Below are 15,992 nucleotides of genomic sequence, written 5' to 3' on the forward strand. Positions count from 1 at the left end.
GATGGAACAAGTGGAACTACTGAGGGCTTGTCCACAACTGATGCAACAAGTGGAACTACTGAGGGCTTGTCCACAACTGAACAGCCTGGCACAACAGATGCAACAAGTGGAACTACTGAGGGCTTGTCCACAACTGATCAGCCTGGCACAACAGATGCAACAAGTGGAACTACTGAGGGCACCCCCACAACTGATCAGCCTACCACAACTGATGCAACAAGTGGAACTACTGAGGGCACCCCCACAACTGATCAGCCTGTAACAACTGATGCAACAAGTGGAACTACTGAGGGCTTGTCCACAACTGATCAGCCTGGCACAACAGATGCAACAAGTGGAACTACTGAGGGCACCCCCACAACTGATGTAACAAGTGGAACTACTGAGGGCACGCCCACAACTGATCAGCCTACCACAACTGATGCAACAAGTGGAACTACTGAGGGCATGCCCACAACTGATCAGCCTACCACAACTGATGCAACAAGTGGAACTACTGAGGGCTTGTCCACAACTGATCAGCCTGGCACAACAGATGCAACAAGTGGAACTACTGAGGGCTTGTCCACAACTGATCAGCCTGGCACAACAGATGCAACAAGTGGAACTACTGAGGGCACCCCCACAACTGATCAGCCTACCACAACTGATGCAACAAGTGGAACTACTGAGGGCACCCCCACAACTGATCAGCCTGTAACAACTGATGCAACAAGTGGAACTACTGAGGGCACCCCCACAACTGATCAGCCTGGCACTACAGATGCAACAAGTGGAACTACTGAGGGCACCCCCACAACTGATGCAACAAGTGGAACTACTGAGGGCACGCCCACAACTGATCAGCCTACCACAACTTATGCAACAAGTGGAACTACTGAGGGCTTGTCCACAACTGATCAGCCTGGCACAACAGATGCAACAAGTGGAACTACTGAGGGCTTGCCCACATCTGATCAGCCTGTCACAACTGATGCAACAAGTGGAACTACTGAGGGCTTGTCCACAACTGATCAGCCTGGCACAACAGATGCAACAAGTGGAACTACTGAGGGCACGCCCAAAACTGATGCAACAAGTGGAATTACTGAGGGCTTGTCCACAACTGATCAGCCTGGCACAACAGATGCAACAAGTGGAACTACTGAGGGCACCCCCACAACTGATGTAACAAGTGGAACTACTGAGGGCACGCCCACAACTGATCAGCCTACCACAACTGATGCAACAAGTGGAACTACTGAGGGCTTGTCCACAACTGATCAGCCTGGCACAACAGATGCAACAAGTGGAACTACTGAGGGCTTGTCCACAACTGATCAGCCTGGCACAACAGATGCAACAAGTGGAACTACTGAGGGCTTGTCCACAACTGATCAGCCTGGCACAACAGATGCAAGAAGTTTAACTACTGAGGGCTTGTCCACATCTGATCATCCTGTCACAACTGATGCAACAAGTGGAACTACTGAGGGCTTATCAACAACTGATCTGCCTGGCACAACAGATGCAACAAGTGGAACTACTGAGGGCACCCCCACAACCGATGCAACAAGTGGAACTACTGAGGGCTTGTCCACAACTGATCAGCCTGGCACAACAGATGCAACAAGTGGAACTACTGAGGGCACCCCCACAACTGATGTAACAAGTGGAACTACTGAGGGCACGCCCACAACTGATCAGCCTACCACAACTGATGCAACAAGTGGAACTACTGAGGGCATGCCCACAACTGATCAGCCTACCACAACTGATGCAACAAGTGGAACTACTGAGGGCTTGTCCACAACTGATCAGCCTGGCACAACAGATGCAACAAGTGGAACTACTGAGGGCTTGTCCACAACTGATCAGCCTGGCACAACAGATGCAACAAGTGGAACTACTGAGGGCACCCCCACAACTGATCAGCCTACCACAACTGATGCAACAAGTGGAACTACTGAGGGCACCCCCACAACTGATCAGCCTGTAACAACTGATGCAACAAGTGGAACTACTGAGGGCACCCCCACAACTGATCAGCCTGGCACTACAGATGCAACAAGTGGAACTACTGAGGGCACCCCCACAACTGATGCAACAAGTGGAACTACTGAGGGCACGCCCACAACTGATCAGCCTACCACAACAGATGCAACAAGTGGAACTACTGAGGGCTTGTCCACAACTGATCAGCCTGGCACAACAGATGCAACAAGTGGAACTACTGAGGGCTTGTCCACATCTGATCAGCCTGTCACAACTGATGCAACAAGTGGAACTACTGAGGGCTTGTCCACAACTGATCAGCCTGGCACAACAGATGCAACAAGTGGAACTACTGAGGGCACGCCCAAAACTGATGCAACAAGTGGAATTACTGAGGGCTTGTCCACAACTGATCAGCCTGGCACAACAGATGCAACAAGTGGAACTACTGAGGGCACCCCCACAACTGATGTAACAAGTGGAACTACTGAGGGCACGCCCACAACTGATCAGCCTACCACAACTGATGCAACAAGTGGAACTACTGAGGGCATGCCCACAACTGATCAGTCTACCACAATTGATGCAACAAGTGGAACTACTGAGGGCTTGTCCACAACTGATCAGCCTGGCACAACAGATGCAACAAGTGGAACTACTGAGGGCTTGTCCACAACTGATCAGCCTGGCACAACAGATGCAAGAAGTTTAACTACTGAGGGCTTGTCCACATCTGATCATCCTGTCACAACTGATGCAACAAGTGGAACTACTGAGGGCTTATCAACAACTGATCTGCCTGGCACAACAGATGCAACAAGTGGAACTACTGAGGGCACCCCCACAACCGATGCAACAAGTGGAACTACTGAGGGCACGTCCACAACTGATCAGCCTGTAACAACTGATGCAACAAGTGGAACTACTGAGGGCTTGTCCACAATTGATCAGCCTGGCACAACAGATGCAACAAGTGGAACTACTGAGGGCTTGTCCACAACTGATCAGCCTGGCACAACAGATGCAAGAAGTTTAACTACTGAGGGCTTGTCCACATCTGATCAGCCTGTCACAACTGATGCAACAAGTGGAACTACTGACGGCTTATCAACAACTGATCAGCCTGGCACAACAGATGCAACAAGTGGAACTACTGAGGGCTTGTCCACAACTGATCAGCCTGGCACAACAGATGCAAGAAGTTTAACTACTGAGGGCTTGTCCACATCTGATCAGCCTGTCACAACTGATGCAACAAGTGGAACTACTGACGGCTTATCAACAACTGATCTGCCTGGCACAACAGATGCAACAAGTGGAACTACTGAGGGCACCCCCACAACTGATGCAACAAGTGGAACTACTGAGGGCACATCCACAACTGATCAGCCTACCACAACTGATGCAACAAGTGGAACTACTGAGGGCTTGTCCACAACTGATCAGCCTGGCACAACAGATGCAACAAGTGGAACTACTGAGGGCTTGTCCACAACTGATCAGCCTGGCACAACAGATGCAACAAGTGGAACTACTGAGGGCACCCCCACAACTGATGCAACAAGTGGAACTACTGAGGGCACGCCCACAACTGATCAGCCTACCACAACTGATGCAACAAGTGGAACTACTGAGGGCTTGTCCACATCTGACCAGCCTGTCACAACTGATGCAACAAGTGGAACTACTGAGGGCTTATCCACAACTGATCAGCCTGGCACAACAGATGCAACAAGTGGAACTACTGAGGGCTTGTCCACAACTGATCAGCCTGGCACAACAGATGCAACAAGTTTAACTACTGAGGGCTTGTCCACATCTCATCAGCCTGTCACAACTGATGAAACAAGTGGAACTACTGAGGGCTTATCAACAACTGATCTGCCTGGCACAACAGATGCAACAAGTGGAACTACTGAGGGCACCCCCACAACTGATGCAACAAGTGGAACTACTGAGGGCACGTCCACAACTGATCAGCCTACCACAACTGATGCAACAAGTGAAACTACTGAGGGCTTGTCCACAACTGATCAGCCTGGCACAACAGATGCAACAAGTGGAACTACTGACGGCACCCCCACAACTGATGCAACAAGTGGAACTACTGAGGGCACGCTCACAACTGATCAGCCTACCACAACTGATGCAACAAGTGGAACTACTGAGGGCTTGTCCACAACTGATCAGCCTGGCACAACAGATGCAACAAGTGGAACTACTGAGGGCACCCCCACAACTGATGCAACAAGTGGAACTACTGAGGGCACGCCCACAACTGATCAGCCTACCACAACTGATGCAACAAGTGGAACTACTGAGGGCTTGTCCACAACTGATCAGCCTGGCACAACAGATGCAACAAGTGGAACTACTGAGGGCTTGTCCACAACTGATCAGCCTGGCACAACAGATGCAACAAGTTTAACTACTGAGGGCTTGTCCACATCTGATCAGCCTGTCACAACTGATGAAACAAGTGGAACTACTGAGGGCATATCAACAACTGATCTGCCTGGCACAACAGATGCAACAAGTGGAACTACTGAGGGCACCCCCACAACTGATGCAACAAGTGGAACTACTGAGGGCACGTCCACAACTGATCAACCTACCACAACTGATGCAACAAGTGGAACTACTGAGGGCACCCCCACAACTGATCAGCCAGTAACAACTGATGCAACAAGTAGAACTACTGAGGGCTTGTCCACAACTGATCAGCCTGTAACAACTGATGCAACAAGTGGAACTACTGAGGGCTTGTCCACAACTGATCAGCCTGGCACAACAGATGCAACAAGTGGAACTACTGAGGGCACGCCCACAACTGATGCAAAAAGTGGAACTACTGAGGGCTTGTCCACAACTGATCAGCCTGGCACAACAGATGCAACAAGTGGAACTACTGAGGGCACCCCCACAACTGATCAGCCTACCACAACTGATGCAACAAGTGGAACTACTGAGGGCACCCCCACAACTGATCAGCCTGGCACTACAGATGCAACAAGTGGAACTACTGAGGGCACCCCCACAACTGATGCAACAAGTGGAACTACTGAGGGCATGCCCACAACTGATCAGCCTGTAACAACTGATGCAACAAGTGGAACTACTGAGGGCACCCCCACAACTGATCAGCCTGGCACTACCGATGCAACAAGTGGAACTACTGAGGGCACCCCCACAACTTATGCAACAAGTGGAACTACTGAGGGCACGCCCACAACTGATCAGCCTACCACAACTTATGCAACAAGTGGAACTACTGAGGGCTTGTCCACAACTGATCAGCCTGGCACAACAGATGCAACAAGTGGAACTACTGAGGGCTTGTCCACATCTGATCAGCCTGTCACAACTGATGCAACAAGTGGAACTACTGAGGGCTTGTCCACATCTGATCAGCCTGTCACAACTGATGCAACAAGTGGAACTACTGAGGGCTTGTCCACAACTGATCAGCCTGGCACAACAGATGGAACAAGTGGAACTACTGAGGGCACCCCCACAACTGATGCAACAAGTGGAACTACTGAGGGCACGCCCACAACTGATCAGCCTACCACAACTGATGCAACAAGTGGAACTACTGAGGGTTTGTCCACAACTGAACAGCCTGGCACAACAGATGCAACAAGTGGAACTACTGAGGGCTTGTCCACAACTGATCAGCCTGGCACAACAGATGCAACAAGTGGAACTACTGAGGGCACCCCCACAACTGATCAGCCTACCACAACTGATGCAACAAGTGGAACTACTGAGGGCACCCCCACAACTGATCAGCCTGTAACAACTGATGCAACAAGTGGAACTACTGAGGGCACCCCCACAACTGATCAGCCTGTAACAACTGATGCAACAAGTGGAACTACTGAGGGCACCCCCACAACTGATGCAACAAGTGGAACTACTGAGGGCACGCCCACAACTGATCAGCCTACCACAACTTATGCAACAAGTGGAACTACTGAGGGCTTGTCCACAACTGATCAGCCTGGCACAACAGATGCAACAAGTGGAACTACTGAGGGCTTGTCCACAACTGATCAGCCTGGCACAACAGATGCAACAAGTGGAACTACTGAGGGCACGCCCACAACTGATCAGCCTGTCAAAACTGATGCAACAAGTGGAACTACTGAGGCCACGCCCACAACTGATCAGCCTGTCACAACTGAGGCAACAAGTGGAACTACTGAGGGCACGCCCACAACTGATCAGCCTGGCATAACTGATGCAACAAGTGAAACTACTGAGGGCACCCCCACAACTGATCAGCCTGGCACAACTGATGCAACAAGTGGAACTACTGAGGGCACTCCCACAACTGATCAGCCTGGCACAACAGATGCAACAAGTGGAACTCCTGAAGGCACGCCCACAACTGATCAGCTTGGTACAACAGATGCAACAAGTGGAACTACTGAGGGCTTGTCCACAACTGATCAGCCTGGCACAACAGATGCAACAAGTGGAACTACTGAGGGCACCCAAACAACTGATCAGCCTGGCACAACTCATGCAACAAGTGAACCAACTGAGGGCACTCCCATAACTGATAAGCCTGGCACAACTGAGGCTACAACTGTACCTCCAACTACACCACCTATCACTCCAACAACTCAACCAACTACCCAATCCACTACTCGTAAGCCTTTAATTTGCCAAAACGGAGGAATTGACAATGGTCACAACTGCTCATGTCTCATTGGATTTAATGGACCTGTCTGTGAACATGTTGAAGTTGCTGTTGAGCCAGGTAAATTAAATAACTATAGTAAATTAATGTTAAATCATGTACGTTTTTTAAAGACAACATTATTTTAACTTTATTCTTCACTGATATTTAATGAAATATTTCTATGTCCATACAGATACAATCAACAGAACAGTTGTGGTTAATATAGACATCAATGAGGAATATATTGATGAATATGAGGATGAGGCATCACAGGAATACAAAGAATTTGTTGGAAACTTCACCAGCCAGGTGAGATACATGGATACAGAGTATTAGTCTGAAGAAGCACAAACAATAACAGGACATCCGTCCATTTAAAGAGAAATAAAGGATTATTCTCCAAAGAGATGTCTAATTGGATTTAACCTAAATGTTTTATTTATATCACAGCATATTTTCTTCTTGTATTTAATAAAACGAAAACACAATTATATGACCTAAACTAATATCATGAAGATATTGATATTTTATTATGTCACTATTTTCAGATGGAGGAATATTACAAAACAAGGATAGAAAATGTTAAAGAAGTGGTGGTCATAAGTGTCAGGTGATGTACTTTTCATTTTTTATAATCAATTTTAAAACTGTTATTAAAACAACTGGTTTTGGTGGCAAATCTTCTTCTCCTTAAGATTGTTTCTCTTGTTCCTTTATAGCCCAGGAAGCCCATTGGGCAGATTATCAACCAACACTGTGGAAGAGGTGAATAATTTAAAAAAAATTGCCAATAGTTCAGAGAGAAGATCAAACAAAATGTAACTGGGTTTTTTTCATACCATTTCAGATACAATTAAGGGTTGAAGGCACAGATCTCACACCAACAAGAGTCGGGTAAGTAGAGAATAAAATGTCCAATGACATAAAGATGTACTGGACTGTATTATAGCTGTATCACAAGTTGACTTTGAAGTTTTTACATCACTCAGGGCATTTGATCTCAATTACCACGCTTGTCTTATCTGGAAAATTTGTGTCTGCTTTATCAATAGGTGTCAGCTTTTACAGATATTGTATATGTATTATCAAATGAGACAACAAATCCAGCTGTACTGCTTATTCTACCAGCGGTGTCAACAGTTACATTCAACTAGATTTAAAATGCTTAGGTGTCTCACCATGAAGCTAGTTTATCATCATCTGACTTATTGCAACTTAAAATATAATTTATTTTTAACAATATTTAACCAGGAAACAATAAAACAAATGAAATTGTAAAGAGACTACATCTCAGCAACATCTCATGTTTTGAATTGTGTTATTTGTTGCATTTTTGAATATTTTCTTTTAAAACCAACTGAAACTGACATATTGAATTCTCTCCCCATCAGTGTTAATGTCAAACATGATGTCATCCTGGCAATTCCAAATAACCCTGATTATGAGGATATATATGTGAATAATACTGAAGAAATTACGGAGGCTGTTGGTGACCTTGTTGGCTGCACTCTAGGTAAGAGAGACATTTCCCAATAGTGTGTGCACATGAAAACACAAGATTAGAAAAAAAACAATCCTTTATGAGGATTTAGAGCTTGTGATAAGGATAAGGAAAGTCCAACTAGTAGTGGTTGATGTGCACACACACTGATGTAGTTTTCTTTTTACATCAACATCATGTTTTAACATGTTAGCATGCTAACATTGACTTCTTAACATAGACTGTGTATCAAATGTGGAGGTAGCTACCTTGATGTGACTTTGTTGCATAGCTGATGGTTTGTATCCTGAAGTTTGGCATTTTTACTCGATCTTTTCTGGTTTTTGGTGCCAGAAGGAACCGTATTTGAAAAAAGGGGTGGAGCTGGGGAGGAGCGAGGGAAACCCTTGCTCTTCTTGCTAAGTCTTCAGCTACAGCTACCTCAGAAAGCAAGGTGCATCTGTAATTTTAGTGTTTGTGATATTAAGTTGGACTCTAAACAAAATGTGTTTACTTTAGAAAATAAATAGCTGAGTCCTCAGAATGTTTTCAAGTAAATCGGACATTACACAAGATATTTTTCAGGTCACCATTGTAGCAGCTTGTCAATCACAGGTAGCCCCTCTAACCCCTCGCCTGCTTTCTGGTCTCTTTGACTCTAAAGTTTACCATTATTTATTAAATGAACATGAAATTGTTTTGAAGAAGACTTGAAACCGGAGATTGAGATCATAAACTCAAAAAACAGACTCAGAAACAGTTTTTTCCACAGGCAGTGAAATGCCTTACCGTCCATCTGTGTGTGCTGGAAATGACTGGAGCTGCTAAATTGTTTCTTGTTGTTTTTATAGCAATGACAATAAAGATATATTCTATTCTATTCTAGGAAAATGTTTACTGAGGTAATAAATCACCTGACTATAGAAACATTTTATCATAGACTTCTTCACAATCTGAATTCTGTTTACAACCAGTGGAGACGCCTCCTCTTGGACATTGAAGAAAATTAATAATGATGGTGTCATCTTTTGAGAACCATTCTATTAGATAGTAGGGGGGAAAAAAACGTGTTGATTAGGGTTGGAGAACTTGTTGGTGCTGTGATACAAGCATGGGTAAATAAACGGCTGATACCAAAGAAATTGAAAAATAATAATAATGTGAATTCACACAATTTTAATAAATTGATTGTTATCTTTTTGTTTTTTAATTTTCAGACTGCCCAAGTTTTAATGTCACAGTGAAGCCGACAGTGACGCCTACAGAACCAGATCTTCAATGTCAGTATCTCCATAAGTCCTGTATTTGTTTGAAAATGTGTATGTGGGTGTGTGTGTGTGTGTGTGTGTGTGTGCGTGTGTGCGTGTGCGTGTGCGTGTGTGTGTGTGTGTGTGTGTGTGTGTGTGTGTGTGTGTGTGTGTGTGTGTGTGTGTTAAGCTTGAAAGAATGACTCAAAGGCAGCCTCACGCTCGTCTGGTCTGCTGCTCTGATCCATCTTTATAAACAGTCAATGCTCTGATCCAGTGACGCTGCATGACTCACTCTTTATGTCTCAGTTCATGGGATATGTCTCTCTGCTGCCTCCTTTTGGGTGGTGGTGTGTAATGCGTTCATTTTTCCAGCGCCCATCGAAGCTCCTATCTCTTTTTTTGAAGAGGAGCAAATGAGCAAATGATAACGCAGGTCAATGGCGGCCCTGAGCACTGGACCAGAGCTAGCACTCAAGACCAGAAACACGTCACAAGTCAGTAACTTTAGACACGCAGAACGGTTTTAAATCTATGTTTTTATTGCAGATTATACTTTTTATACAATAACTACACAAAATGTTCTTTGCAGTTCAGACGATATTAAAAACTGATTTAAAAAATCTTATCCGTGCTAAATGGTTGAGTCGCCCTAGTGCCCTCTATTGACCAGCCGCCACTGCTTCAGATATTTAAATATTACATTTAATAATAAACAGAGGTAATGTATCTAGGACATGGTGGTATTTAACGTGTCCTGCTGGTGTTATAAAGAAGCCATAACTGTTTTTGCATGCACAATGCTTATCGAGTGTTTTCATCCTCTTCTTCTTCTTCTTCCTGTCTTTCACCAGCGGTCTGTGAAAGGCTGAATGAGGATGCAGATGTGACTGATTTCTACCAGGCTGCGGAGGTTAATAATAAGGTAACCTGTGTGACTGCCTGCCATCCGAAACACGACAAGCATAAAACATGCTACAACAAGGGAGTGTGCAAAGTGTTTAAAGCCACCGGGCCGCTCTGCCAGTAAGTTTTACTCCGCTGTCACACAGTCCTGTTTCTGTCTCCCTCTGCTGCATTGTTTCATGTTGATATTTTTATTTTTACGTCTTCACAGTCTGATGAAAGAGGCTCTTGTTAAATGGATAATACTTTCAGCAATGAGCAGCTGATTTTAACACTTTGAAAACCTCATGTGGAGCTTGTTGTTGCTTCGTTAGCATAGCTAGGTATCCCAGGATGCTTTGAGCAGCACCCTCATGTTTAGTTTAAACATGGAGATTAAATATAATAATTTAAAAATATTTTTTACATTTAAGATATTTGAATTAACATGATCAGTGCCAGATATTTGTATCACATGATCTAATTCCCGCCTTCTTATCTGTTTGATCAGAGGAGGTTTAGTTTGAAAGAGAGTTTAAACTGTTGCTTTTTGTTCCTCCCCGTCTCTTTAGTTTAACATTCTTCTCCTTCCTCTTTCAGTTGTGTGGACTTGTCCTCCACCTGGTACCTGAGCGATGACTGCAGACTGCCCATACATAGGACGGCGTTCTTTGCCGGGCTGAGTGTGACGCTCACTGTTCTCTTGGTGCTGGTGGGAGTCCTGGCGGCGTTCGTATTAAGGAACAAACAGAGGAGGTGAGATTCTCACCCGTGGTAAAATGTTCCTACACTTTAGCTTTAGCTTAGCTGTCATGATGTTATTTTCATCAAAATTTAAAATAAATTGAAAGAAGTACCTCTAAAACATAATGCAAACTAAATGTTCTAATTGACGGTAAACTTCAAATGATGAATGTCCAAGATTTATGAGTTTGAGATTATTTTTATACCAAATTTATTTTAAAAAGTTGATTTTGGGATTGTTAATTTTTTTGTATTAACTCACTTGTCTGTTTTATTGATGAGATTATGATTCTCTGTTTTTGGTCAATGCAGGGAGTGAATAATGTTATACCCAATAAATATGACAGGGAACCCAGGAAGAGCTGTTTAACATATTTAACCCCTTCAGCTTCCTGGTTGGGCATCACGTACACAATCATTTAAAACTATCCAGTTTATCCAGCAATTGGTCCTTTTTTCAACTTGATCAAAAATACTTTTAGGAACTCTCAGAGACATTATTGTCGTGCTATTGCCTTGATGAAGTTTCCTTCATATAAGTTTAACAAAAGCTCTTTATGTTTTACTTTTCAGGTTGTTCAGCATGGCAGTCAATCATTTTATGATCAATCAAACTTATTTGTATAGCACCAATTCATAAAAATAGTTTTCTAAAGACTCTTTAAAAAAAGTAACAGCTTTCAATTATTATATTTCATTCTCTACATTTTCAACTATTTCTTATTGCATATCAGTTTTCAGAATTTCAACACATTTTCTGCAAGGAAATGCAATTTTTCTAGTTGTGTTAAATTTTACTTTTTTCATACTGCAGGATAAATGTTTATTCTCGTAATAAAATCTGACTGTTTCTCTGCTGTGTCTGCAGATACAAAGACATAAAAGACCAGCTGGTGAATCAGTGGCTGAACGAGGACTTTGAGTGGTCCAGATCAAACATTGACGGTGATGGTCATGCATTTATTACACACGTACACACAATCACACACTCGCCCAAGGGACAAACCGTGGACTCTTCTTCTTCAATGACCAAGTGTGGGCTTCTAAGTCTAAAACACGTAAACACCTATAGTATTGGTTTGGGCATGATTTTAGAATGATTTAAGGCATGTCCAAGAGGGGACGTCACAAATTGAACCCTCTTTGCTGGCTGGTCCCCTCTTTGTGAACTAGAAACGACACGGAGGTCCCCTCAAGATATATATATATATATATATATGTGTATATATCTACACACAAGTACACAAACACACACATTCTCTCCCTCTGTGAGTGTTGTTGCAGCAGTTGTTAGAATTACGTTTTTACTGCAGACGTTTTAGGAGTGTCAAGTTTTAGCACCACAATAACAGGGTTTATATAGAGAAAAAAATAAATAATATATTTGGTCTTAGGGCTTTGGAAACGCCAATGTTGGTTGTGATTATCCGTTAAGTTTAACATTGAGAAAATTATAAACCTAAGAAATAAGGGAAGGGAGTGCTACAGGGAGTGTTTGTGTGCTTTGTGGACTCGCAGAGGCAGGTCTGAAGTTCACTGGGAGAGGTTTCAGGGTTAGGTCTAATCAGGGTTAAATCTAATCTACAGGTTATCATCATGCAGTATAAAGGGAGGACATACAACAAAAACTAGTGTATAAACACGCTATGGAAACAGTATCAAACTATTGACTAATAAAGATTAAAGTCTTAAAGCATATTAGACTTTTACATGTCAGGATGGAAAAGACTGATAGGTATAAAAAGTTTAGAGATTGTTGATGTAGATCTGCTCGGCCTGCAGCAGGTAAACAGACTGTAACGTCTGCAGCGGCTAAACAGACTGTAACGTCTGCAGCGGGTAAACAGACTGTAACGTCTGCAGCGGGTAAACAGAATGTAACGTCTGCAGCGGGTAAACAGACTGTAACGTCTGCAGCGGGTAAACAGAATGTAACGTCTGCAGCGGGTAAACTGACTTTCACGTCTGCAGCGGGTAAACAGAATGTAACGTCTGAAACAGGTAAACAGACTGTAATGTCTGCAGCAGGTAAACAGGCTGTAAGATCTGCAGCAGGTAAACAGACTGTAACGTCTGCAGCAGGTAAACAGAATGTAACGTCTGCAGCAGGTAAACAGACTGTAACATTGTCATTTTAGTCCCTGACAGGTTCAGATTGTTATTCTGTGTGTGACAACATGACAGAAAGTATCCCTACAGAGGAAGATGATGTTTTAGCCACAAACAGCTGTTACATCACTGTCTACAAACGCACCACACTAAATTCAGAAAAACAGAGATTTATCCTCACAGGACTCAGAGGGATGTTGGTTTACTGCTGCCTCGACCAGTTTGTTTATTTGTTTGACTTAATGTTTAAATCGGTCAGTTTTTTTGCTACACAAAATTACATGATAAAGGTAATTTACTCTGTATGTGGTCTTTAAATTAACCCTTTCTTTTGTTCTAATTTCAGAAGTTTACGGAAACCCCACATTCACTCAGAGCGAAGCAACCGTCCACTTAGAGGACCTAGATGCTTACAGACAACCTCTACCTGCCTACCAGCCGACGCGTCCATCTTCACAGATTGACTACAGACAGTCAGCGGGCATGTTCCCCCCGTCACGACAAGCTCACAGACACATCACTCCTTCTAATATTTCTGGATACTCACATTCTGCTGGTCCCGTCAACTCAGAAACTCAGTCAACCAGCCGGTCAGTTTTTACATCCACTCCAACACACAATCTTTTGCTCTGAGTGATAATCTCGGTCTCAAGATAAATTTTAAATGTGAAGAATCTCCATCCTTCCACACTTTTGATTATTTTATTGATACGTTAACGTCATGTTTATGTTTCTTTCTTTCTTGCTCTTCACAGATGAGGATCAACAGGCCTCAGATCAGGACGTCCTTGGATGTCTGAGTGGCACACCAAGAAACTTTGTCTTAGAAAATATAACTGTAAATAAACAAAGAGTTATTTAAGTGCCTTAGAAAAAGAAATGAAAAAGAAACCAAGAAAACATGAAAAATGATTTGCAGTGGTCAAAAAACAAATTCACAGTCTATAGATCTCATCTGAGCTGCAGCAGATCTGCAGGAGTGACGATTATTTATTTTTCATTCATCATCATGAGTAACTCTTTTCCAATTACACACCGCCATTTGAAGTATTTAAAAAAAAATGAAAGAATACACATCAATATTTTGAGTTGCTTAGTGCTGTGCTCATGTTGGATTAGTGTTGAGTGTGTTGTAAGTATTATAACCGCTAGTACAGTCAAGACCTACTCTTTCTGTCAAGCGTCTGCTGCTAACATTTGTTATGATTTGGTGCAACCGATCACAATCGATATCTGATGTTAAAATGTGTCTGCACTTGTTCAAGTTTACCAAAGAGAGGCAGTTGTTATTATTTGTAGTATTATTAGGCTACAAATTAGTTTTTGAATATTGTAATTTATTTTATTTCTATTTACATGTTAATTGACCAGGTTTGACACATTCAGATTAAAGATCTCTTTAACAAGGAGACCTGGCAGCAATTCAAAGTTACAATGATAAGTAACATTAAGGCCATCAGATCAGAAAAAATAAGAAGCTGTTTGTAAATCTGTGCCAATTGAGGGGTAAACTTTGCAAGTTACTTAAACTGTGTGCATTGTTTCATAAACATTGTGCACAGATTCATATAATCTGCTACTGTTCTGTAAACTGTGTGCATTCATTTAGAGCCCGGATTTATGCACGGATTTGTAAACTGTGCAAGGATTTGGGCAATCTGTGCTATCAGCCACTGATAGCAGATCTGATTTTAAGCCTCGCACATGGATTTGTGAACCGTGGGAACTGATTTACAAACAGCTTTTTTTTCTTAACTGAGCTTTCAGGGGCTCAGTATCCCGTGGAAGTTTTTGGCAGCAACACTTTCTTCCCTAATTTATTTCCATTTTTTAGAATAACAAATGGCCAAGAGTCCAAAGAACAAAGGTATTAATTACCATCCTTCAAGATTCAGAAAGAGACTCAACTCCCCCCCCCCCCACCCCCCCCCCCTACACACACACACACACACACACACTATAAAAGCCATGGATTTTAGTACATCATTATTTTCAAAGCCAAAATTCCTTGTAAGTCATCATTCTTGGGTTCAATGTTGTTTACAAGTCACATAAACTGCTTTGAACTAAAAGTATTCCAAACTCTGCTATTCGTCGTTATGCTGATGACTCTCTCTTTTACTGATCTATACTCGCTTCTCTTCAGTATGCATTTGAAACTGCAACTTGTCTCTCTCCTCTATCAAAAGTTTGATGATTTAGAAATCAATCACAAAAAAACTAAATAAACACACGAGCTGGTTATTAGGATCATGTTTTAATGTGCAGATTTGACTTTGCAATAAAGTCTCAACCGTAGTGATGAAAAATGCAAAACAGAGGGTGTACATACACTGTGCATCCACTGAGGGGCGCTGTATCATTATTTTGATGCAGCTTCACTATGATGAAGGATTGTGAGTCAAACTGATGTTCACTCACTCAAAAGCTTTACTTTGACAACTGTTCCTTTAAATATAAGCACAAATAAATAATGTAATAAGATGAATCTGTATTATTATTTATCATTAAAGATTACTGACAGGAAAACCTGTTCATTTATATCTCTCTGACCCCATCTTTGGTTTAATTTGACTGAAATCAGCTGCATACGTAAATGTATGAAATGAAATACCACTGACAAAGTGATTCACATCTTTATTCAGCAGAACGAGCATTAAAACATCATCATCAAATATGTAGCATAGACACTCGATCTGTGTTAACCTGTGTCCAAAGAATAAACTGTGCAGACAAAAGATGGATTTGAAGGAGTGGGAACTAATGTCGGTCCTGGATTTCATTCCTTTATTTATCAATTGTACAGTTGAATAAGGACGATGCATATTCAAAACAACTCTGTAAGGGTCAGTTTAGGAGAGTG

General features: G+C 42.8%; 1 protein-coding gene across 1 annotated transcript; it reads left to right on the forward strand.

Moving 5' to 3' along the window:
* Window positions 1–1,999: 1,999 nt before the first annotated feature.
* LOC110000925 (mucin-2) lies at window positions 2,000–15,681 on the forward strand. Its single transcript, XM_020656311.3, has 12 exons — window positions 2,000–6,742; window positions 6,858–6,973; window positions 7,213–7,274; window positions 7,384–7,429; window positions 7,512–7,558; window positions 8,056–8,177; window positions 9,362–9,424; window positions 10,246–10,417; window positions 10,877–11,032; window positions 11,889–11,965; window positions 13,476–13,719; window positions 13,885–15,681. The coding sequence occupies exons 1-12, from the start codon at window positions 2,527–2,529 to the stop codon at window positions 13,886–13,888; spliced, it is 5,325 nt and encodes a 1,774-aa protein (XP_020511967.2). The 5' UTR covers window positions 2,000–2,526; the 3' UTR covers window positions 13,889–15,681.
* Window positions 15,682–15,992: the final 311 nt, after the last annotated feature.

This window comes from Labrus bergylta, chromosome 22 (genome assembly GCF_963930695.1).
Source record: "Labrus bergylta chromosome 22, fLabBer1.1, whole genome shotgun sequence".
In the NCBI taxonomy this organism is placed as follows: domain Eukaryota; kingdom Metazoa; phylum Chordata; class Actinopteri; order Labriformes; family Labridae; genus Labrus; species Labrus bergylta.